Source organism: Sorghum bicolor, chromosome 6 (assembly GCF_000003195.3).
Source record: "Sorghum bicolor cultivar BTx623 chromosome 6, Sorghum_bicolor_NCBIv3, whole genome shotgun sequence".
NCBI classification, from domain to species: Eukaryota; Viridiplantae; Streptophyta; class Magnoliopsida; order Poales; family Poaceae; genus Sorghum; species Sorghum bicolor.
Window position 1 is genome coordinate 55,314,933 of NC_012875.2, and position 22,456 is coordinate 55,337,388.

The 22,456-nt window shown below is 38.9% G+C and overlaps 2 protein-coding genes across 2 annotated transcripts; both read left to right on the forward strand.

Moving 5' to 3' along the window:
- On the forward strand, window positions 3,338-19,368 carry LOC8071108. The gene is made up of 14 exons (XM_021463422.1): window positions 3,338-3,697; window positions 7,215-7,751; window positions 7,853-8,989; window positions 9,195-9,519; window positions 10,090-10,345; window positions 10,433-10,649; window positions 11,745-12,091; window positions 12,405-12,929; window positions 13,127-14,327; window positions 14,412-14,765; window positions 14,900-15,137; window positions 15,599-18,141; window positions 18,234-18,373; window positions 18,722-19,368. Exons 1-14 carry the CDS (start codon window positions 3,611-3,613, stop codon window positions 19,050-19,052), a joined length of 8,238 nt encoding a protein of 2,745 aa, XP_021319097.1. The 5' UTR covers window positions 3,338-3,610; the 3' UTR covers window positions 19,053-19,368.
- Window positions 19,614-22,373, forward strand: LOC8063916 (uncharacterized GTP-binding protein YjiA). Its single transcript, XM_002446996.2, is given in 10 exon segments — window positions 19,614-19,806; window positions 19,809-19,897; window positions 20,219-20,284; window positions 20,468-20,857; window positions 20,999-21,049; window positions 21,126-21,217; window positions 21,301-21,362; window positions 21,558-21,637; window positions 21,732-21,836; window positions 21,974-22,373. Coding segments are annotated over 10 exon segments (1,200 nt in total). The 5' UTR covers window positions 19,614-19,679; the 3' UTR covers window positions 22,112-22,373.

Below are 22,456 nucleotides of genomic sequence, written 5' to 3' on the forward strand. Positions count from 1 at the left end.
GCGCCTTGTCATTTGAGAGAGCAATGTCGCGCGGCGCCTGTAACTTTTTCCCTGTGACGGGTTGGTACAAAGTTTTACTGCTACTCCCTTGACTTCCTTGAAGTAGGTCTTTGTCGCAAAAAATTCTAACAAAAAAAAGAAGAACAAGTTCTGAAGAAAAAGATAATTATACTCAAATTTTGGTATAGCAGTAAATCCTCAAATTACACATAAAAACATAAAAAGGAAACAATATTCTATCAAGTTTTTTCATCGTCTTCTTCTCTGATAACTTTGATCAATACACTACAAGTTGCATATTAGCACCTCTAGCTCTTGATCCATCAAGTTGGCCGCTCACTTTCATCTCATGTCCATTGACGATAAGGTCAGCAACCTAGAGTTAAGATCCCCACGAGCGTGCTAATAACCATAAGCATCCTCCCGCTAACCACAAAATGACCTTTTGCTCGTGAGATCAGTACCTAGGCTGGTGAGAAACTTCGATGTGTTGGCCATGTGCCTACGCCTCGCTCATAATATAGAGGAAAAAAGTTGTGGGGTGCCTAGATGGCAGCCATGGCTTGAAGCCTTAGGGAGTGGCAATGCAATCAACCCATGAAATTAAAAGAACTTAAGAGATGCCATTTGGATTGGATAGTCACGTAGACTATGAGAATCAATATTATTGTTATCTTAATTATTTTGGAGTTGGGAATTTTTAAAATATGTGTCTTTGAATTTTCAAAATCCGTTGAACGATCTAGCCGTTTGGATGAGGCAAACTTTGACCACGAGTCAATCCGATGGATATATGGTATAAGTTTATTTTATCCGTATATAGGTGTAAGATATTGATCGTCCCAAATGATGGGATAGCTGGCCTAGCTTGACAACAGAACCCTCCGCCCGGCTCTTTAGCAGTTTAGCCTGCCATGGCCCTCACTAGTGAAAACTGGGATAGTTCTACGTGCGTAAAAATTTGAATCCTGATAGAAAAATATACTTTAAAGTTTTTAATGGTGTATCAGTAGAAAATAACTGACATGGCTAACTGGACAGTAGTTAGTGTCTGGAGCTCATATGCTCGTCAATGAAAGTTATCTTTTATCTGTTCGTGTTCTCATGACGAAAAAAATAAAAGAGGTATTTGATTTGCCTAGTGGGGTGTCTATTTGGCTTATGGGTATACCTACGTCAAAGCAAAAATAATGATTATGATTAATTTTTCCCCATACACGTACTCTGACGGTAAAAATCTTTAGACCATAAGATAAGTACAATTCTCTCACATTTGCTTTAGCTTTAAAGCCTTTAACCCTCACGCATGTGGACGTTACCCATGGAACGAATAATTTGTCTTTAGATTTTTGCCAAATAAAACCAAGTGAAGGTAACCACGACAATTAAAAACCATCACGTCTGACCCGATAGTAGTGGTGCATCGCTTTTGTTTGCCTCTTTAAACACAATGCACGTATATTTTGCCTCCTTTGCTCAATCACCATTATTCGGCCGTGTTTAGTTGGTGAAGAAAAAAATTTCGTAATACTATAGCATTTTTATTTGTTTGTGGTAATTATTATTCAACCATAGACTAACTAGGCTCAAAAGATTCGTCTTATAAATTTTGACCAAACTGTGTAATTAGTTTTTATTTTCATCTATATTTAATACTCTATGCATACGTCTAAAGATTTGATGTGACGAAGAATCTTTAAAAATTTTGAGTTTTTTTTGAAGTAAACAAGGCCTCACCACTCATCCGTGGTTGCGTGGCGCCTAGCATGGTGACCGTGCCCGTTGATGTCTTCAAAATCTATAAGTTTAGGGCACTCTCAATGCTAGAAACTATAGATACTATGTATAAAAACTATGACTTCAATGGATAGTTTCTATATAATAATTTTTTATCCAATCATATTCATTCTCTCTCTATTCTCAACCAATCATATTACTTCATCTCTTGTAAACATGGTTTCTAACTTAGACCCACTTTCTATGATTTTAATTAATTACACAGTTTATCTGTAACTTGTGAGACAAATCTTTTGAGCCTAATTAGTCTATGGTTAGACAATAATTGTAAAATACAAACGAAAGTGCTACAATGTCCAAATTCAAGATGTATAATAAAATATAACATAGAAATATCAAAACCTTTTATAACTTAGAATTAATAGAGTAGTTTTTGTAAATTTAGTTAAATGTAAAATTGTTAACTCCTCATCACGGACGGAGGGATAATATGAAGATTAGACCTTGTTTAGTTCACCCTAAAAATATTTTTTTTAAGATTCTCAATCACATTAAATCTTACGACACATGCATAGAGCATTAAATATAGATGAAAATAAAAACTAATTGCACAATTTGCCTGTAAATTGCGGGATGAATCTTTTGAGCCTAATTACTCCATAATTAGACAATATTTGTCAAATAAAAAACAAAGTATCACAGCCTAAAAGATTTTGGAAACTAAACAAGGCCTTGTTTAGTTTCGAAAAGATTTTGGATTTTGGTATTATAGCATTTTCGTTTGTTTGTGACAAATATTGTCCATTCATAAATGAACTAGGTTCAAAAGATTCATCTCGTAAATTACAGATAAACTGTGTAAATAGTTTTTGTTTTCTTCTATATTTAGTGCTTCATGCATATACCACAAGATTTGATGTGACGGTGAATTTGAAAAGTTTTTGAATTTCGAGTGAACTAAACAAGGTCCAAGCCTAAGGCTTTGTTTAAATGTGAAATTTTTTTGAATTTCGCTACTGTAGCACTTTCGTTTGTTTATGGTAAATATTGTCCAATCAAAGACTAACTAAGGTCAAAAGATTTGTCTCGTGATTTACAGTCAAACTGTGTGATTAGTTTTTATTTTTGTCTATATTTAATGCTTCATGCATGTGCCACAAGATTCGATGTGACAGAGAATCTTGAAAATTTTTTGGATTTCGGGGTGAACTAAGGGCTTGTTTAGATGCAAAAGTTTTTGGATTTTGACACTGTAGCATTTTTGATTTTATTTGACAAACATTGTCTAATTATGGAGTAACTAGGCTTAAAAGATTCATCTCGTGATTTACAGGTAAACTGTATAATTAGTTATTCTTTTTATTTATATTTAATACTTCATACATGTACCGTAAGATTCGATGTGACGGGAAATCTTGTAAAGTTTTAGATTTTTAGGTGTATCTAAAGAAGGCTTAAACAAACTGCTTTTGTCAGCCGACGAGGATGAACTTCTCTTTTTAGGCCTCGTCAGTCCAGGCCCAGCCCTTTGCTTCCTCCAATCTCCACGAAAAGAGACTGACGAGACTCCAACCCCGAGAGCCGAGGCCACGGCCGCGGAAGGCGGAAGGAACAGGGTGAGAGAGAGACGAACCGCCTCGTTTCTTCCACGAGAAGCAAAAGATCACTCCGCATTTAAACCCCACCACTCACCGCTACGGCTTTCCACTGAGCACTGAGCAGCAGTCGCATCGCCTTCACTTCACTTCACTTGAAGCGACTCTTCGAGTTCGACGCCTCCATCCCTTGCGACGGCAAATGCGGTCTGCTCGTCCTCGAGCGAGCGGGTGAACAGTCAGCGAGCGGGACGAGGGAGGACGGCGGCGGCGGCGGCATGGCGGAGGAGGAGAGGGATTTGGGTGACATCGTGCTCTCCTGGTCGGTGCAGGAGATCATGGACGACGACCTCCACAAGGGGAAGGTAATCGATCGATCCTTCGGGTGGCGCGCTCTTGGTTTCGATTATTATTTGAACGGCGGTTGCCAACTTTAGCGATTTTGTTTTTGTGTTCTTTTTCCCCTTTTGGGTAGTAGTTTTCGCGTCATTTGCTTGAGGAGGTCGATTCATTCGGTCATGGTTAGGCGTTTCCTTGGGTTTTCGGTTTTGATATGCATCTGTTCGACGACTCGCATGTCCTGCTGTTGTTGTTCCGGCTTGTGGCTGTGTGGTAGAAGTTGGTGGAGCTTGAATGTGAGAGACGGTGCTTAATGCGTACACGTTGCTGGCGACGAATGAACTGATGATTAAAGGTTTACTTCTGACAATATGTCTACTTTTTTAGCGTTGGATTCTGCTCATCCTCCGGACCATGAAGGCTTGGGCTTTGCCATTGAATCGAATGATTAGGATTGTACTGATTGAAAAGAATTATATTAAGGGAACGTATCATGTGCAACCCAGCTTCGTGTGCAACCCAGCTTCGTGTGCAACCTATGCAACCACCAATTAAGGCCACAGGATCTAGATCCAATGTCTAAGGTTTTTTTCACTTAAACCCTCCCATTTGAATACACACGGGTTAGATTTAAACGGAGGGGTTTAAGTGAAACAAACCTCAGATCCTGTGGCCTTAATTGGTGGTTGCATAAGTTGCACACGAAGCCGAGTTGCATATGATACGTTGCCTTATATTAAGGCCTTATTTAGATGCCTTCAAAATTCTAAAAGTTTACAAGATTCTCCATCATAATCTTTGAATGCATGCATGATGCATTAAATATAGATAAAAAAAAGTAATTACACAGTTCATTTGTAAACCTCGAGACAAATCTTTTGAGCCTGGTTAGTCCATGATTGAACAATAATTATTAAATACAAACAAATGTGCTGCAGTAGCTAAATTCAAAATGTTTTTTTGGATCTAAACAAGGCCTAATTAGAGGCATGTTTGATTGAGAGCTATGCTTGCCGCACATTCTTGCCTATAAGCCTACTAAGTACTGCCAGGGTTTTATGTCAATAATTTGTTGCCTAACTTTAAGCAAAGTAAGGAAAACTAAAATCAGTCTATGTCGCTATGATAGGTGGGCCAAGTGAGAAGCTAGGCAAAACTAAAAGTTATGATGACGACAACCAAATACTGACTAGGAAAACTGACTACGTAAAGTTTGTTGTGGCAACCTTAAGTTGCAATTGTAGCCCCTTAATTTGTTTTGTGCAAGTTGCATTATCATCTGTGATGTAGCATACATGCATGGCCTTTTGTGAGGATTAATTATGTAGCCTGTATCTGAATAGTAAAACTTAACATTCAAAACCCAGTTTAAGATTTAGTGAGTGGGTCTCACAGATTCGGTCTGACCGAATGCTTCTGAATGATGTAATCTTTGATTCTGTTGCTATACATATGGTCGGTGCATCAACCCTAGAACTCCAAAAAAAAATACAGCTCCTAAGTTTCATTATGTTCTGTTGAACACACATGCCAGCACCATCGTGCCTAATGATAGACAGATCGGTACATTCTATGTAAATTGGTGCTGGAGATTGAAAATCTTTATTCCACAACTGGTAAGCAATGTGATGGTTAATGGCATGTCTTTTTTTTTAAGATCCGGTTGCCCGGCTATATTATTTATAAGTAGAATAAGTAGAAGATGACAGAAACAATGTTTGGGCCTTGTTTATAGTTCACCCCAAAAACTAAAAACTTTTCAAGATTCCCCGTCACATCAAATCTTGTGGCACATGCATGGAGCATTAAATATAAACGACAACAACAGTTTGTAAATCATGAGATGAATCTTTTAAGCCCAGTTAGTCCATGATTGGACAATAATTGTCAAATAAAAACAAAATGCTACAGTACCCAAAACCAAAAAAATTTCAGAACTAAACAAGGCCCAAGGGCGAGGAGCGCTGCCTATAGCAGCAGAGGGCTATGAAGGCCATAGTACAGTAGCTGATTACTCACTAAGGGCCTGTCTACCAAAGAGAGGGGTGAGGACCTTCCTCGCCATCGACCATGTGAAACACTCGTCCCTAATTTCTGCAAGGACTACCTGCGTCCTCCTCCTAGCGATCCTGAAAATTATGGCATTTCTTTGTTTCCATGGAAATTGTATGAGCCATCTTTGTGCCCTTGCCGGTCATGCTGTACAACCGTTCTTCCATGTTGTGCTCTCTTGTCCATTGGGATGGGTGCAAATTATGACATCCACTCCAACACCAGATTTGTCGCGAGAAGGGGCACTCCAAGTGGTTAATGGCATGTCACCTGTGATGTTCTGTATCAATCTTTGCTTGGTTCTGCTGTTCTGCACTAAATGAAATCAGTGATATGTTTGTTAAGTTAGCATTAAGTTCCATATGTCCATGGTGATTTGCCAATGATACCCCATGTGTTTACAAACGACTACTACTTTTTTTTGAAAGACCTGGTTGCCTGGCTTTATCATCATTAATATACGAGAGAGATAGCAGAAACAGCGTGTGGTACATGCACGAGAAGTGTGGCCTATGGAGGGCTGCATAGGCTAAGACAGAAAAACAACAAATTACTCACTAAGGTTAAGTTTTGTCTGCCATTGTGGGGACTGAGGACCTTCCCCCCTGCGATGCCATTGAGGGGATCGACAACCTTCCCCCCTGTGAAGGACCAGATGGAGCACATATTCTTTGTAAGAAGCACCTGTGCTGATCTCTTGGAATCTCTGAAAAAACAATTCCTACTTTTTACCTAGGAAGCTGAGCTAGCTCAGTTGGTTGAGGGCGTAGATTACCTAGACCACCCAGGTTCAATTTCTGGTCAGATGCGAATTTGGGTACCTATTTTCTTCTTAATATAAAATAATAAAAGGCTCCTAGTTCCTCCTAGGTTGGTGTGTTTTCATAATAAAATACATTTTTCCTAAACTTTGTCAAAAAAGCTACTATTGATATACTTGTAGTAGTAGAAGAATAAAATGCCAACTAGTTCCTCCTAGGTTGGTGTGTTTCAGACCATGGTTTGCTTTTACTCCTTTCTAATCCCAAACATTGTAATAATTGGCTGTGTATATCCTTGGATGTAGAGGCCGGATATTGTTTTATCCCTTATCTAAAAAAAGGTTGGTGTGTTTCCATAACACCATTTCCATTTTTCCTAAACTTCATATAAAATGCTATTATTGATAAACTTAGAGTAGTAGAAATATGAGTCCATGGTTAGTAAAAGTTGGAGCAGGAAGCTCTTTTTCTTGAGAGAGAGAATACACAGGAGAGAATTTGTATACCACCTCAGATAATTTCTTGCAGGCCTCAGCCTCAAAGTCAAAACATTAAGGTACTATTCTAGAAAAACATTAAGATCTATACTAGGTAACAGAACCACCATGACACGAGTTGCAATCATATGATCCCATTTGTTCCTTCCAAGTCTTCCAAGTAATGAGCAAATATTGTGTGTCCATTGCTTTCTGCCCACCTTTGTTTTTTCACCAACTGTTTGTCTATTCAGGTGGAGAAAATCCCATTCAGCTTTAGTTCTCTTGATGACTACTTGAGGTCATATATTGCACCTCTGATCGAAGAAACAAGATCAGGCCTAAGCTCATGCCTTGAGCTCATCGCAGAAGCACCCTCATCAAAAATACTTTCCATGGAAGCTGCAGGCAAATCAGGACTGTATTTTATGGATGTTGACTTCTGGGACAATGGTGCTGGTTTTTCTACGGAGACCTACACTGCAAGGAACGGCGATATATTTATTTTGTCTAGCATGAAGCCTGAAGCTACAGATGACTTCAACCGCTATGGTTTAACGTATTGCTTGGCAATGGTTACTGAAGTTTCCATGAATGATGACTATCAGAAGGGCTTCAAAGTGAAAGTTTCAAATGGTACTGGTTTGGAAGGAGACTTTAGTAAACTTGTACACGCAACGTTTCTTGATAATATCATGACAAACATACGGATATGGAAAGCACTTTGCTTCGACTCAAGCATGAATAATAATTTCACAGTAATCAGGTCACTTTTAGCCCCCAGAAATATGGTAATATACCTTTCAAGTTATTACTTTGTATGAGCATATGTTCCTAATTTTCATTCCATGTTATAGATAAGATAACTAACTCTTTGTTGGTTCCATTGTAGGGTGAAGATGTCTGTGCTATCTGTGCTAAAAAGGATGACTGTTTAACATCTTTTGCAGAGCAGCTACTGCTAGTTAATCTAAATCAGTCACAAGTGGATGCCATTGAATCTATCATCTCAGCTGTACGGTGTAGACATTTGAACCTCACGAAACTTATATGGGGTCCACCAGGTACCGGAAAGACCAAAACTGTTAGTGCTATGCTGTGGGCTCTGGCTTGTTTGAAATGCCGAACTCTTACATGTGCTCCCACAAATGTTGCTGTTGTTGGTGTCTGCACTCGATTCCTTAAAAATTTAAAGGAATTCAACAAGCAGATTGACAAAACTGGTCTACCTCTTTCTCTCGGAGATGTTTTGTTATTAGGGAACAAGTACAACATGGACATCACTGAGGAGCTTCAGGAAGTTTTCTTGGATTATCGTGCAGATGAGCTTACAGAGTGCTTTTCATCATTGTCTGGATGGAGGTACATAATTGCTTCAATGATATCTTTTTTTGAGGACTGTGGTTCTCGATACGATATGCTTCTTGAGGATGATGAAAGCCATGATTCTGTATGTTTTTTGGATTTCCTGAAGAAGCAGTTTGATGTTGCAGCAAAAGCTGTAAAGAAATGCATGATGACTTTGTGGCTTCACCTTCCAGGGAAGTGCTTTTCGCATGAAAATGTAAACAATATATCTATGCTGTTAGTTTGGCTAGAAAAAATTGATGCCCTTTTATGTGATGGAGATTTAACTGATGAGAGTGTGAAAAGGGGCTTTGATTTTCAGTCAACTGAGAACTCTATTAATGCAGAACCAATATCTTCTATTGAGAAGGAATTAGGTGGAGCAAAGTCTCTATGCCTTAAATTGCTGAAAGATCTTCGAAATTCACTTAATTTACCTGTCAGTGCAGACAGGAACTGGATTCAGAACTATTGCATGCGTAATGCAACTTTAATTTTCTGTACAGCCTCTAGTTCTTATCGGTTGCATAACGCAACGATTGCTCCGCTTGATGTGTTGATCGTTGATGAGGCTGCTCAAGTGAAAGAATGTGAATTGGTGATCCCACTACGTTTACGTTGGTTGAAGCATGTTGTTTTGGTGGGGGATGACTGCCAGCTGAGGCCACTGGTTAGAAGCCAAGTATGTTCAGCTTTACCCTTATTATGCTGTATACTTACATTTGCTGGTCCTCAATGTGTGTACCAATTTTATGACATCCCCATGATGAAAATGTTGCAACACTAATTTTCAACAAAAAACCTATGTCAGCACTTTTCTCTACTCTTGTTCATTTATTTTGATGGTCATTAATTCATTACTCTGATCTTTCATTCTTTCTATTTAGGTATGCAAGGAAGCTGGATTCGGAATCAGTCTTTTTGAGAGATTAGTCATACTGAATTTTGAAAAGCATTTGTTGAATATACAGTATCGCATGAACCCTTGTATCAGCTTATTTCCAAATGCTAAATTTTATGAGAAGAAGATTTTAGATGGCCCCAATGTTTTTTCTTCTTCATACAACAAGGATTACATGGGTCTTCCTTTTGGTAGCTATGCTTTCATAAACATCACAGACGGGAGGGAAGAAAAGGAAGGTGCAGGAAACAGTTGGCGTAACCTGGTTGAAGTTGCCGTTGTTTTGCACTTGATCCAAACCATCTTTAAATGTATGTCAAGCTGAAGCTCTTCTTAATAGCTCTGATACTATTTCCTAGCAAACAAATAACCTGAAGCTCTTCTTAATAGCTCTGATACTATTTTCTAACAAACAAATAACCCCGAAGTTCTTGTGATGCCAACTTAGCTAACACAACATACATATTAGGAGCTTATAGTCAACTTCTGTTATGCATTAGAGAACTGTAAGTGCTTAAGTTTTGCATTATGAAATATTGAAATCTATTTTCTATGACCTGTCACTAGATGTTAATTATCCTACTTCTGTTTCCAAGGCAATAGATAACCTTCGATTTGCTGTTTTAACTATCCATTAATTGTTTTCCGTCATCTCTTAGAATGTGAAGCTTGATACCATAGAATTACATGCCATCTAATCGACGAACTTTAGTAAATTTGTATTTTTTTTGTGAAAATTATATTCATGCTAAGTCAATTATTGGCTTGTACATGTTGCCATCTATTTAGTTTTCATAAGAATTTTCTGTCATCAGTTCTATGCAAGGAAATTAATTCACGAGGAGAATCAGTAATCTTATCAGTTCCTTTTTCCCCTGCAGCTTGGAGAAAGAGAGGCCAAGGGATTAGCATTGGTGTAGTCTCACCTTACAGTTCTCAGGTTGCTGCTATCAAAGATAGACTTGGCAAAAAGTATGATACATCTGATGGCTTTCATGTCAGGGTCAAGTCAATTGATGGTTTCCAAGGAGAAGAGGATGACGTCATCATACTGTCAACAGTTAGATCCAATGGGAGGGGCAATGTTGGGTTTCTTGCTGACAACCAACGAACAAATGTTGCTCTTACAAGAGCAAGGTGTGGATCTATTTGTTGTTTCACTGTTGTTGAAGGTACATGCGATAACCATATGATATCTAATGAACACTTTATTTGATGATCTAGGCATTGTCTTTGGATTCTTGGGAATGCTAATACACTGTATAAAAGTGGGACAGTCTGGACAGACCTCGTTGCTGATGCGGAGAGACGTAAATGTATTTCCAATGCCATTAATGACACAGAATTGTGTAAGTTGATTTTGCATGTAAAGAATGAACTTGATGAACTCGATGATCTACTTTGTTCCAACTCAGCAGTTTTCAGCAATACCAGATGGAAGGTAAGTATGTCAGTAATCTTTAACCACTTCGACTCTGATTGGACTTGCATGCATTCTTGGAAATTCTTAGCTAAAAATTGTGTATGGTCCAACTGATTCATGTAATTAACATATGGTTTACACTTATCGGAGTACTAACTCCATTTCTGAAGGCACTTATTGTGAAGATTCAGACCTCCTAATCTTTACCCTACAGTTAGCCCTACAATTGTAAATTTGTTATGTAAAATTAATATTGGGTTCAAATTTGAAATACTATATTATTGTTCTGCTGATGTTGCTATAAACATTATACTATAAGAGAAATTATGGATCAAAGTCTAATTCAGAGACTTTGCTTGTCAAATCAAACTTTAATGTTTTATGATGTTTGATTATTTGTTTGATCTCTTCAGCCTAGATAGTCATAATTATTGAACATGTTGACATTGACTTGTATTGGAGTAATTATCAACCACTTATATGAACAAAGTTCTCTCCCTGGCCTTTCACCTCCTAACTCAGCTAATTTATTTGATCATGTGATGTTTGACTTAAATAAATAGGTACCTGAAATCTCCTTGTTGTCATGGATTCCATCATTGATAAAATTGCAATCTCCTTATGATGTTAATGTTAAGACTAGATATGTTTTTCTACTTTTGCAATCATGTATCTATATTTTGTGATAAAGTTCTCTCTTTAGGTTTTATGCTGTTACTGGATAGAGAGTGGTTTCTTAATATTTAGTTGGCCACTGTGCTATTTATATTGTCATGAATAAAGAGTAAATTGCATGGCTACTAAATATAAAACATGTTAGGATGTCTTGATTGTTTTGATGTATAAATACTCTCTGTTCCATGGCGAATGGGAAAAACATTCTGCAATGGTTGTTAATTTAGGATCTATGATATAAAAAATGAAGTTATTGCAATGTTTCTGCATCCCTACCCCTAGTTTCACCTTGATTTTTTTTCTTGTAACTATTCATTGGGCTATAGATAAACATAACAAAAAGGAGGGAGTATAATAAATTTCAGTTTTTACCATTTTTATTGGGTAATTTTTTTACTGAGGTTCTCTTTTTTGTGTTTGTATTGTACAACTCAACAGGTCGTTCTGAGTGACAATTTTAGAAGGTCTTTCATGAAACTAAAATCTCCACTGCTAAGGAGGGAGGTACTTCAAAAGCTTGTTAAACTTGGTGGTGGTTGGCGGACACCAATAAAGAATCTTGATGTGACTGATGCTTTCCAGCTTGCAAAAGCATACCGGATCAGAGATCTGTATCTTGTTTGGAGTACTGATCTGGAGAAAAACGAAAGATACTTTCAGATAATAAGAATATGGGACATTTTGTCACACCAACACATTGCTAGAACTGTTCAACATCTGGAAAATCTCTTTTCCATGTACACAGATGATTACCTTGACCACTGCAGAAGAGTGCAGTTAGAAGGGTATGCTTATTTCCTGACCTTTTGGATTTCATTTCGCTTAATGCAATTGTTTAGCCATACAATAGGAGCGTAGGTCTTTTTGGATTTTCTTTTGTGATATGGAACTTCTTTTGTTCCCTGCATTGCAATGATTTCTAGCCACATGGGCAGGAATAATGATTGCAGCAACCGTTGTACAGTCTCTCTTTGTAATTGATGTACATGGGTTTTTCTCATCAATTTTGTGATTTGCACATTAAATCCCTATTGTAATTATGTTTGTTTTCCGTTCACCTTTTTGCACCTCAATATTTTTATTCCAATATTTCAACAGGAAGCTGGAAGTTCCTATAGTTTGGGATGCCGAACATGATATTGTTCGGTATAAGAAGGATTGCAGACTTGATGATAAGGAAGATCATGACCACGTGGACACCTCATGTGCCTTGGAGAATACAAAAGTTAGTGAAAGCTTCTTGCTGATGAAATTTTACTCGTTATCATCTGGTGTGGCAAAGCATTTGCTGACAGCTACTGATGGGACTGAAATTGAGATTCCCTTTGAACTGACTGATGAAGAGGAGGCGATAATTCGATTCCCACTCACTAGTTTCATTCTTGGGAGGTCAGGCACTGGGAAAACCACTGTTTTGACAATGAAATTGTATCAAATTGAGCAACACTCCTTGATTGCATCTCAAGGGATAGAGTTGGATGAAGTTGATTTATCTGTGGCTGATCCCAAAAGTAGCTTGGCAATGGACACAAACAAAAGGGAGAGTTTTGTGAAACAAGTCCTTATCACTGTAAGCCCAAAGCTTTGTTCAGCTATAAAAAATCACATTTGCAGGCTTAGAAGGTAATGATGTCGGATGTCCTAATTTTAGTTGTATGCACCCACCATTACTCATTATATCTGTCAATGACTCACACTCTAGCCCAGAGATGTTTCTTTTAAATATGCAAGCTACTTTAGTTACTTTACAAGTTAGTTTGATTTCTTTGTCAATATGTCAGCCACATTTCTCATTTAATTTTTGCTTTGCCCCTTTGCAGGTTTGGCTCTGGCGATGTTTCTGACCAGCCCAATACTCTTCATATGCATGATGTATTTGATGACCTTGAAGAGTTTACAGATGTACCTGATAATTTTAGTGATCTACTGCATGGCCACTATCCTCTTACTATAACATACCGTAAATTCTTGATGATGCTTGATGGAACAGTGCATACTTCATTTTTTGATATGTTCTATGGAGATTTCAAGCCTAGCATTGAGAGAGGTCATTCGAAAACTCGAGCTTTGCAAGCTTTTATTGAATCAAAAGAAGTTACATTTGAGAAGTTTGCTGCTTTCTATTGGCCCCATTTCAATGGCGAACTAACGAAGAAACTTGATGCATCCACTGTCTTTACTGAAATAATTTCTCACATAAAGGGTGGATACAAAGCTAACATGCCGTGCAATGGCCATCTTGAAAGGCTTGATTATGTGATGCTCTCTGATAAAAGATTTTCATCTCTGAGTAGTAAATTGCGAGAGAAAATTTATGATGCTTTCCTTGATTATGAGGGTATGAAGCGCACTGCTAGGGAATATGATCTGTCGGATTTTGTCAACAGTCTTCACAGAAGTCTAGTTTCTGAGGGCTACAATGGGGCTTTGGTGGATTTCATTTACATAGACGAGGTGCAGGATCTTACCATGTCACAAATAGCACTTCTCAAGTATGTGTGCAGGAACTTTAAGGAGGGCTTTGTTTTTGCTGGTGACACAGCACAAACTATAGCAAGGGGTGTTGACTTCAGGTTTGAAGATGTTCGCTCACTGTTTTACACCTCATTTCTCTCAGAAACTGAAGCATGCAACCAAGCTACTAAACATGGAAAACAAGCTCGTGTCACGGATATGTTCCAACTAAGTCAGAATTTCCGCACGCATTGTGGTGTTCTTCGAATGGCTCAAAGTATAATGAGTCTTCTTTACTATTTTTTCCCGTCATGTGTTGATAAGCTTAATCCAGAAACTGGGCTTGTATATGGTGAAGCACCTGTTCTTCTCGAGTCTGGTAACGATGAGAATGCAATTATGACTATTTTTGGAGAAAGTAGAGGTGAACATGGTGACCAGCATGGGTTTGGTGCTGAGCAAGTCATATTGGTTCGTGATGATGCAACGAAGAAACAAGTTCTTAACCTTGTTGGTAAACAAGCTCTTGTCTTGTCTATCGTTGAATGCAAGGGCCTTGAATTCCAGGTATGTGTCTCAAACTTGGCTTGTATTTTCAAGTATGTCTTAAATTTAACTGAAGATGCTCTTTCTTACAAAATCATTCTGTAGGACGTGCTACTCTACAACTTTTTTAGTTCATCGCCATTACGGAACAAATGGAGAGTTGTATATGACTACATGAAAACAAGAGATGTTATGTCAACATCTGAAGTTATATCTCATCCAGGTTTTGACAGAAACAAGCATTACCTACTATGTTCAGAACTGAAGCAGCTCTATGTCGCAATCACACGAACTAGGCAAAGACTATGGATATGTGAAAATGCTGATGACTACTGTCAACCAATGTTCGACTATTGGAAGAAATTGTGCATTGTAGAGGTTAGACTACTTGATTCTTCACTGATTCAAGCAATGCAGACAGGGAGCAGTGCTGATGATTGGAGGCTAAGGGGTACCAAGGTTTGTATTGGACATCTTGAGGCTATTCTTTTTCTAGATTCGAAATTTTCTCACATTCTCATTCTAAGCATGGTACAGAACTTCCTTTTGATGTTACTGTACTTGTAAGTCTATCTAACAAGTGCTTTCTTTAGTTATTTAATGAGGGGCAATTTGAGATGGCTACAATGTGCTTTGAAAAGGCTGGTGATGCATATAAAGAGAAATGGGCAAGAGCTGCTGGACTTCTTGCAACTGCTGACCGGGTCATCTCCACAAATTTAGAAATGGGCCAAGCTTCCCTGCAGAAGGCATCAGAGATTTATGAGTCTATTGGCATGCATGAGAAAGCTGCCACTTGCTACATCAAACTAGGTGACTACAAAAGAGCAGGTGTGATAATTTTCCATAATTTTCTTAGTCATTGACATGACCAGGGTCTCAATTATATAAAATGCGAGCTCATTAGCCTGTTATTTTTTGAGGAGCCTAGTGTGTTACATAATTTACGAATCTTCATTAGCCTGTTATTTTTTGAGGAGCCTAGTGTGTTACTGGCATGAGGCTATGTGCATCAAACAGTGCACAGCTTGGAACTACTTTTCCATCATTTCCAAACAATATAAATGGCAAGCTGCTCTAGAACACAACACAAAAACTCCCATAAAGTTTTAAAAAATTATTGTTTCCTCATCTTAGTAAGGTCGGTGCCTTCCTTTCGATGTTGTTTACTTGTCAGGCGTCATGATTTCTATTATGCTGTTTTTTCAAAATAGTTTCATTTCACCAAAGATACAATGCTATCTGAGTAAAAATTGTGAAGACACTGATGTGACAATCTCTGATGGATATAGGAATGTTATATATGGAAAAATTTGGAACTAAAAGGCTTGAAGATGCCGGAGACTGTTTTGATATTGCTGAATGCTGGTCACTGGCAGCTGAAGTTTACTTCAAAGCTAGATGTTATGCAAAATGTTTCTCCTGCTGCTCGAAAGGTAAAGTATTGAATCTGGGCCTGCAATTCCTGCGACAGTTAGAAAAGGAACAGTGTGAGAATTTTAACTCAGACTTTGCTGCTGTTAGAAAGAAATATCTAGAAAATTGTGCTGTGCATTATTTTGAACGTGGGGACATAAAGCACATGATGCCATATGTCAAGGATTTCAACTCTATGGATCATATTCGTGCATTCTTGAATTCTAGGAATCTTTTGGATGAACTGTTGAGTATAGAGATGGAAATGGGTAATTTCCTTGAAGCTGCTGGTATAGCAGAGCGTAAAGGTGATATCTTATTGGAGGTTAACATACTAGAGAAAGGAGAGTCATTTGTGAATGCTACACAGCTCCTCCTCCTCTATGTCACAGCGAATTCCTTGTGGTCTCCATACAGTAGAGGATGGCCTCCAAAAAGTTTTGCGGAGAAAGAAAAATTGCTTATAAAAGTAAAAGAAATGGCGAAGAAAGTATCTGAGGACTTTTTCTGCTTTGCTTGCTTTGAAGCAGACTTGTTGTCAGATTCCCATAAATCTGTTGCCAGCTTGACCTATAGCTTGCTTGAGGGGAGAAAATGTGGAAACTTGTTAGTTGAACTTATTTCTGCTCGTTACATTATTGATGTTCATCTTCAATCTCAAATCTCTGCATATAATATTGAGTTAGAGCCAGGATCTGAAGATGAACTGTGTTATAAAATGATGGCTTGTAATCAGATGTCATTGGAAACGTTGGCCTGTATTTGGAACCAGTGGAGATTAATTGTAACCAAAGTGCTTGCTCAACTTTATCCCTCAGAGGTTTTGAAATCAAATGATTCTGCAGCTATGTGTGAAGATCTTTGTGCCAAATTCTTTGGGTTGAGAAAAGACAGTGGCAACCGATATGTGGTACTTAATGTGGACTCTGGTTGGCTTGCTAACATAGGTAGAAGTTCTTTGGAACAAGATGGCAACAGATGTTTGCTGGATACTGTCCATTGTAAGTCATGTGCTCGGAATTTTCTGGTAAATGAGCTTTCTTCTGTTGGCCTTAGTGTCCTCCATAAGTTGGAGTCTATTTTTGAAGCTTCTAGGGAGAAATCATCGTCTCCATATGCCCAGTGGAGAAATACTGTTATCTTATATGAAATTGCAATGTTTCTAAAAGAATCTGAGTTCTGTATGGCAAAATCTTCCAAAAAGTTAAGAAACTCCTTCATTATGTGCGAGCAGAGCTTTTTTAGATTACTTTTCCTGACCTGGGCAGATGAAACAGCAGAGAGCTTTTTCTCTATACTTGACTCACCTCCTGCATATGGTTTGATTGTGGATTCTCTTGGCTCATATACTAGGGTAGGGAATCAGAATTTGACTCATGGGCATCTTGGAAGAGTAACCATGTATCTGCTCTACACAGCAAAATTTGATGATATGCTGAATTTAGGACTTGAACAATATCTGAATCCTGACTCTGAGTGGGCTCTTTTCTTTCAATCTTTGAAGAAATTTCTTGACAGTGGTGTTGGAAGATGCCCATTGGTCGAGAACTTTAAACAGGCTCTTAAATTTACTTTCGATGCAAACTGGAGAGAGAGAGATTATATGTCCCCAATATGCTATATGAATCTAATGGAATGCCTTGGTTTTTTTGCACTGTCCCGTTTTATGCTTAATGGTTGTGTGCTTTGCACAAAATCTATGCTGGTTAAGATGCTAAAGTGCCGTACAAGCAAGGCTTTCCTAGATTCTTGCCTGGCTTCTGGTCTGGGTGACCAGGATATGGATCTGGACTGCATGGCATACGCACCAGGGGTATTCATATGCAAATCAATTAGGTATATTTTGGAAAGCAAGCATGATATTCAAGAGTGGGTTCGGAATACAAAACCTGCAATTACATATGTTCCAGTCCTTCTGAGACTAGTAATCATGCTTTATCTGGTGACTCTAACTCTTCAGTTGGGGGACTGCTATGAGATCACGGCTTTCCTTCATAAGCACAGAATTTTTGAGGATTTACCTCCCGATTTCTCTAAGAAGATCATGCCTCTGAAATCAAGGTTTGGCACAGTAACCCATTTCACAAGAGTATTTGGTGATGCACTAGCGGCAATTGGAAATCCCATGGTTGTTCTTGGTTTGCCTGAAGGCCCTCTAATCAGCCGAGGTTTAAATGCTTACAGAATTAGCATCATGGATTTGAGTGATGTTAACAAAGTAATGGCATATCTTCGTCCAGATGAGCAGAAATCTGCCATGCAAAAAGAAACAAAAATCTGCAATGTTACTTCTGGGAATTTCCCTATCGCAAGAATGCATGATAATAAGATGGATAACAGAATTGAAATGCATTTGAGTGATGAGCGTATTTCCTTCTGGGAGAAGTTTGAGTCTTTTCAAGTCTTCATGCATGGCCAGGTGAGTTGATTAGTTTTAAGGTTCATTTAGTCTTACTTATCTGAATGCAGTGTGGCTGTAAAGTTCATATATTTTTATGCTATTTTTTGTAGAACGATGCAAGGGTTGTTATTCTATTCCTTGAAAGTCTTCTTTCTTGGCTGGAGCTAAGAGGTCCTCCAGAAAATATAGATGCTCAATTATTCGAAGAGGTCAGGCACATCTGCAGTCAATTTGAAGAGAAGTATCCAAGGTAAGCAAATTCAATGTTTCAGCATTTATGAAATGGTACAGGTATTTCAGTGCACCTATCTACTAACTAGTAGGGTATTTGAGCTTAATCTTTAACTATTAACAACCTCCTTTTGATGCATGAAGTGTTCTTGTAAAAACGGTTCCCTGCAAAATCAATAGTGAATGCATATGGAAACTGTATGTATTACTGTCCATTCCATCTTTATTACCAGACAAAAAGGCAATTAGGCTTCCTATTTGAAGATCATTAATATCCACCGTTTATATATTTTGTGTTAATTCGTAATTTCCACTGTCTGAAAGTGGTTACTCCCATTTGAGTATTCAAACTGCTTTGTCATTACAGGGACAAGAGAGCTTGTTCTGTTGAGGGCCTTTACTCGATGTGGAATGATGGCGAGAACAAACTGCAGAAGATCATCAGTTTCCTGCGCAATGAGAAAGCTTCAGGAAAAGAATATGAAAGAAGGAAGGACCGTGCACCTGCTGCCCAGTTCCCCACGGACATGGATGATGAATGGAGTGGATGCTCAGATAAAGAACCTGACACAGGTGGAAGAGGCACTGTGGAACCCGCCAAGGAAGAAGCAACGGTGCCCTGCACGACTTCAAAAAAGAAAGCCCAGAATCAGAAGAACAAGAAGAAATCGAAGAAGAAACGCTTTGGCAAGAAGTGAGCTGCTTTTAGCCTCTAGCCCTGCTCAGCCCTAGTAGCATTTGGTGTGAGATTAAAAAAAAGTAGCATTGGATGTACTGAAGAACTATTGTCCTTGGCTTGTTCTAGTTTGTTTAGTGCATAGTTGAACTGCTTATGGTTATGTCTCAGCCGCTCTGGTTGTTTTAGCTGGTTCTGGTTGAGAGGAGCATTGCCCGCAGCTGTCCTTAGCTCCAAGTAGCCGTGCCGGACACTTTTGGATCATATGCGTTGCCTCAGCCGCTCTAGCGCCTCTCTACCTGCTTCTGCTAATTGCATGTTTAGTTTTCAAAATATTTCCAAATTTTTTTAATTTTTTGTCATATTGAATCTTGTGGCACATGCGTAGAACATTAAATATAGATAAAATAAATAACTAATTGCACAGTTTATCTGTAATTTGTGAGACGAATCCTTTGAACTTTGATTGATAATATTTGTTAAATACAAACAAAAATGCTACTATTTATATTTTATAAAATTTTTTGGAAGTAAACATGGCCCAAAGCCTAAAACCTCACGAACACCCCCATGCCACTCCCCACCCCAAAAAGAAAAGAAAAAGAAAGACGCCTCGGCCGCCGCCGACACCGAGCCCAAGCCCGTCAACATGTCGGCCACCGCTGCGCGGCTGCTGCTTCCAAGGGTGGCCAAGACCACAGCCACCGCTCTAGTCCGCGGCCCCCTCGATTCCTTCTCGAGTCGCTTCCGAACGCTCGGGCCGCCGCTTCTGCGGCCGCTGGCTCTGTTCTCGCAGAACTCGACGCGCAGGCGCTGGATACACGCATCCCCGCCACCGTCATCACCGGCTTCCTCGGCTCCGGCAAGGTGCCGCCTACCCTTCCCTTCTCGCACAGCGCTTACTGATTGGTGCCGGAGGCCCGGAGTCTACTGTAGTATGTAGCTGCTGCAAGTTACCGTAAGCTCAGACAGGGCTGATGTGGTTGTTGCATTTCTCAATCTGATCCCAAATTTAAGTGGCCACATATTGCTCTACTTGTGAAAGCCAGTGGCCTAGTGCTATTGCTGTGGAATTAGCCATTGTCGGCATGTCACAGTTTTGAATCACATGCATGAGGCTATAGCCTATAAAACATTGATGATTGTCTAGTAAGGTTGACTTATTGTACTGAGATCTAAATTTTGCAGACAACTCTCCTGAACCACATTTTGACCTCACAGCATGGGAAGAGAATTGCTGCTATTGAAAATGAGGTAATCTCAATAGACATATATCGGCAATAATTTAAGATTTTGATATTGTACACTTCAGCTATGTAACAATCATTTATGGCATGTTTTAGCTATGGACCCAACATTTGCAATGAATTAGCTCAATTCAACACGATGAGACCTAGTGTCCTCCATGTTAATCAGCCATATTTTCTTTCCGTGTAGTTTGGCGAGGTGGATATTGATAGCTCGCTTGTTGCTAGCCACTCATCTATTACTGAGGATATTGTAATGGTGAATAATGGCTGCTTGTGTTGCACTGTCCGAGGAGATCTTGTAAAGATGCTTCTGAAGCTAGTGAAGCAAAAGGGGGACAAGTTTGATCATATTGTTATTGAAACAACAGGTAAATCTTATTGGAATAAAGTCCTTTGTCCTGTCATTGAGACATTCTCTTCAGATGAGTTGGTCTCTAAGTATGTGAAACTTGATGGTGTCGTTACAATGGTTGACTGCAAGCATGCCATGAAGCATTTGAATGAAGTGAAAGCCAGGTGGGTTGTAAATGAGGCAGTAGAACAAGTTGCTTATGCAGACCGAATTATATTGAACAAGGTATTTTCTGTAGTATATTTTATTAAAAGTTGACTATTAATTGGTCTCCAGTTATATTTCTATCTGCATTTTTTGGCTCTAGAATATAACTTATCAGGAATTTTGCCTCCCCCCTAATGTTCTATAAATTCTGTAGTACAGGTTGATTTGGTTGATGATGCAGAATTGGAGGCATTGACTAACAAACTCAAGGTAGGATTGGTACAATCCTTTAGATAGAAAAATTGCAATGTGTTATATAAATATGAAGACCAATTTTTTCTTGCAGTTCATAAATGGGATGGCACAAATGAAAACAGCGAAGTTTGGTGATGTTGACATGGACTTTGTGCTGGGAATTGGAGGCTATGACCTTGACAGGTTAGTAGTGTTTCTTTTCTTTGGTGTTGCCTGAGAGTTGCATATCATACATTGCTTCTATAGCTGAGATAAAACATGCATAGGATTGAGGCGGAAGTCCAAGATAGCAAGGAGACATATCATTGTCACCATGGAGATGAACATGGTAAAGTGCACTCATTGATGTCCTTTTCTCTGAATCTTCTGGATTTGCATCTCGGATCAAACCTTATGATGAAGAAATGGTTACACTTACTTTCAAATTGAGGTGGCAGCCAAGTTTCACTGCGAATGCTTTGCACTGTGGACATATTATTGTTAACTTTCTGTCACAATTTTAGTTTACTCTTTTGGCATGTAGGGCACCATCATGATCATGTCCATGATTCAGCTGTCACTAGTGTGAGCATTGTTTCAGAGGGATTACTTGATCTCGATGAGGTAAATTTACTTGGATTAACCAAAATTGTTGTGAAGAACTCACTTGAAATATATTACTCTTGGGTGTTCATCCCTTCATTACTGTCTTTTTAAGGTTAATGATTGGCTGGAGAGACTGGTTGATGAGAAAGGGGAAGATCTGTACAGATTAAAAGGTGTTATATCTGTAAATGAGTCCACTGGACGTTTCATGTTTCAGGTAGCTGATCTATTTTTCCCCGTTATCTGAATGAATTTGAACAGAAGCATCTCCTGATTTAGTTTTGTTTTGGGTGATGCATTTTCGTTAGTTCTTTTAGCGCAGAAGATCTCTTTGCTTAACTTCCGAACTTGTAGGGCGTGCACTGTATGCTGGAAGGATGCCCAGCAAAGCCGTGGGAACCTGATGAGAAGAGAATCAACAAACTCGTGTTTATTTGCAGAAATTTGGACGAAGCTGCACTTCGAAAGGCCTTCAACGGTTGCTTACTCTGAACTTTCTGATCGTGTTTTAATCCTGAGAGGTTGAATTCTGCGAAAGAAATGCACCACAGGGAGAAACAGGCGGGACTGCAAATTCCATTATTTGACCGCTGCTGTTGCCTCGTGTTCACTTGAGAAACTGATCACCGTTACTAATTACCAACATCCTGGATAGGACAATCCTTTTTTGATGTATATGTTTTGTCTGAGTTCAGAATCAGACTCGTGATTCGTGAATTGAGAAACTTCCTTGCAACGTTCTTGATATGGATTAGATCCGGGTGCGATCAATTGATGCAGTCGACAATGAAACTAAAGATTCCACGCCCTGAAAACACGTGCTTTTTTCTTATCCCG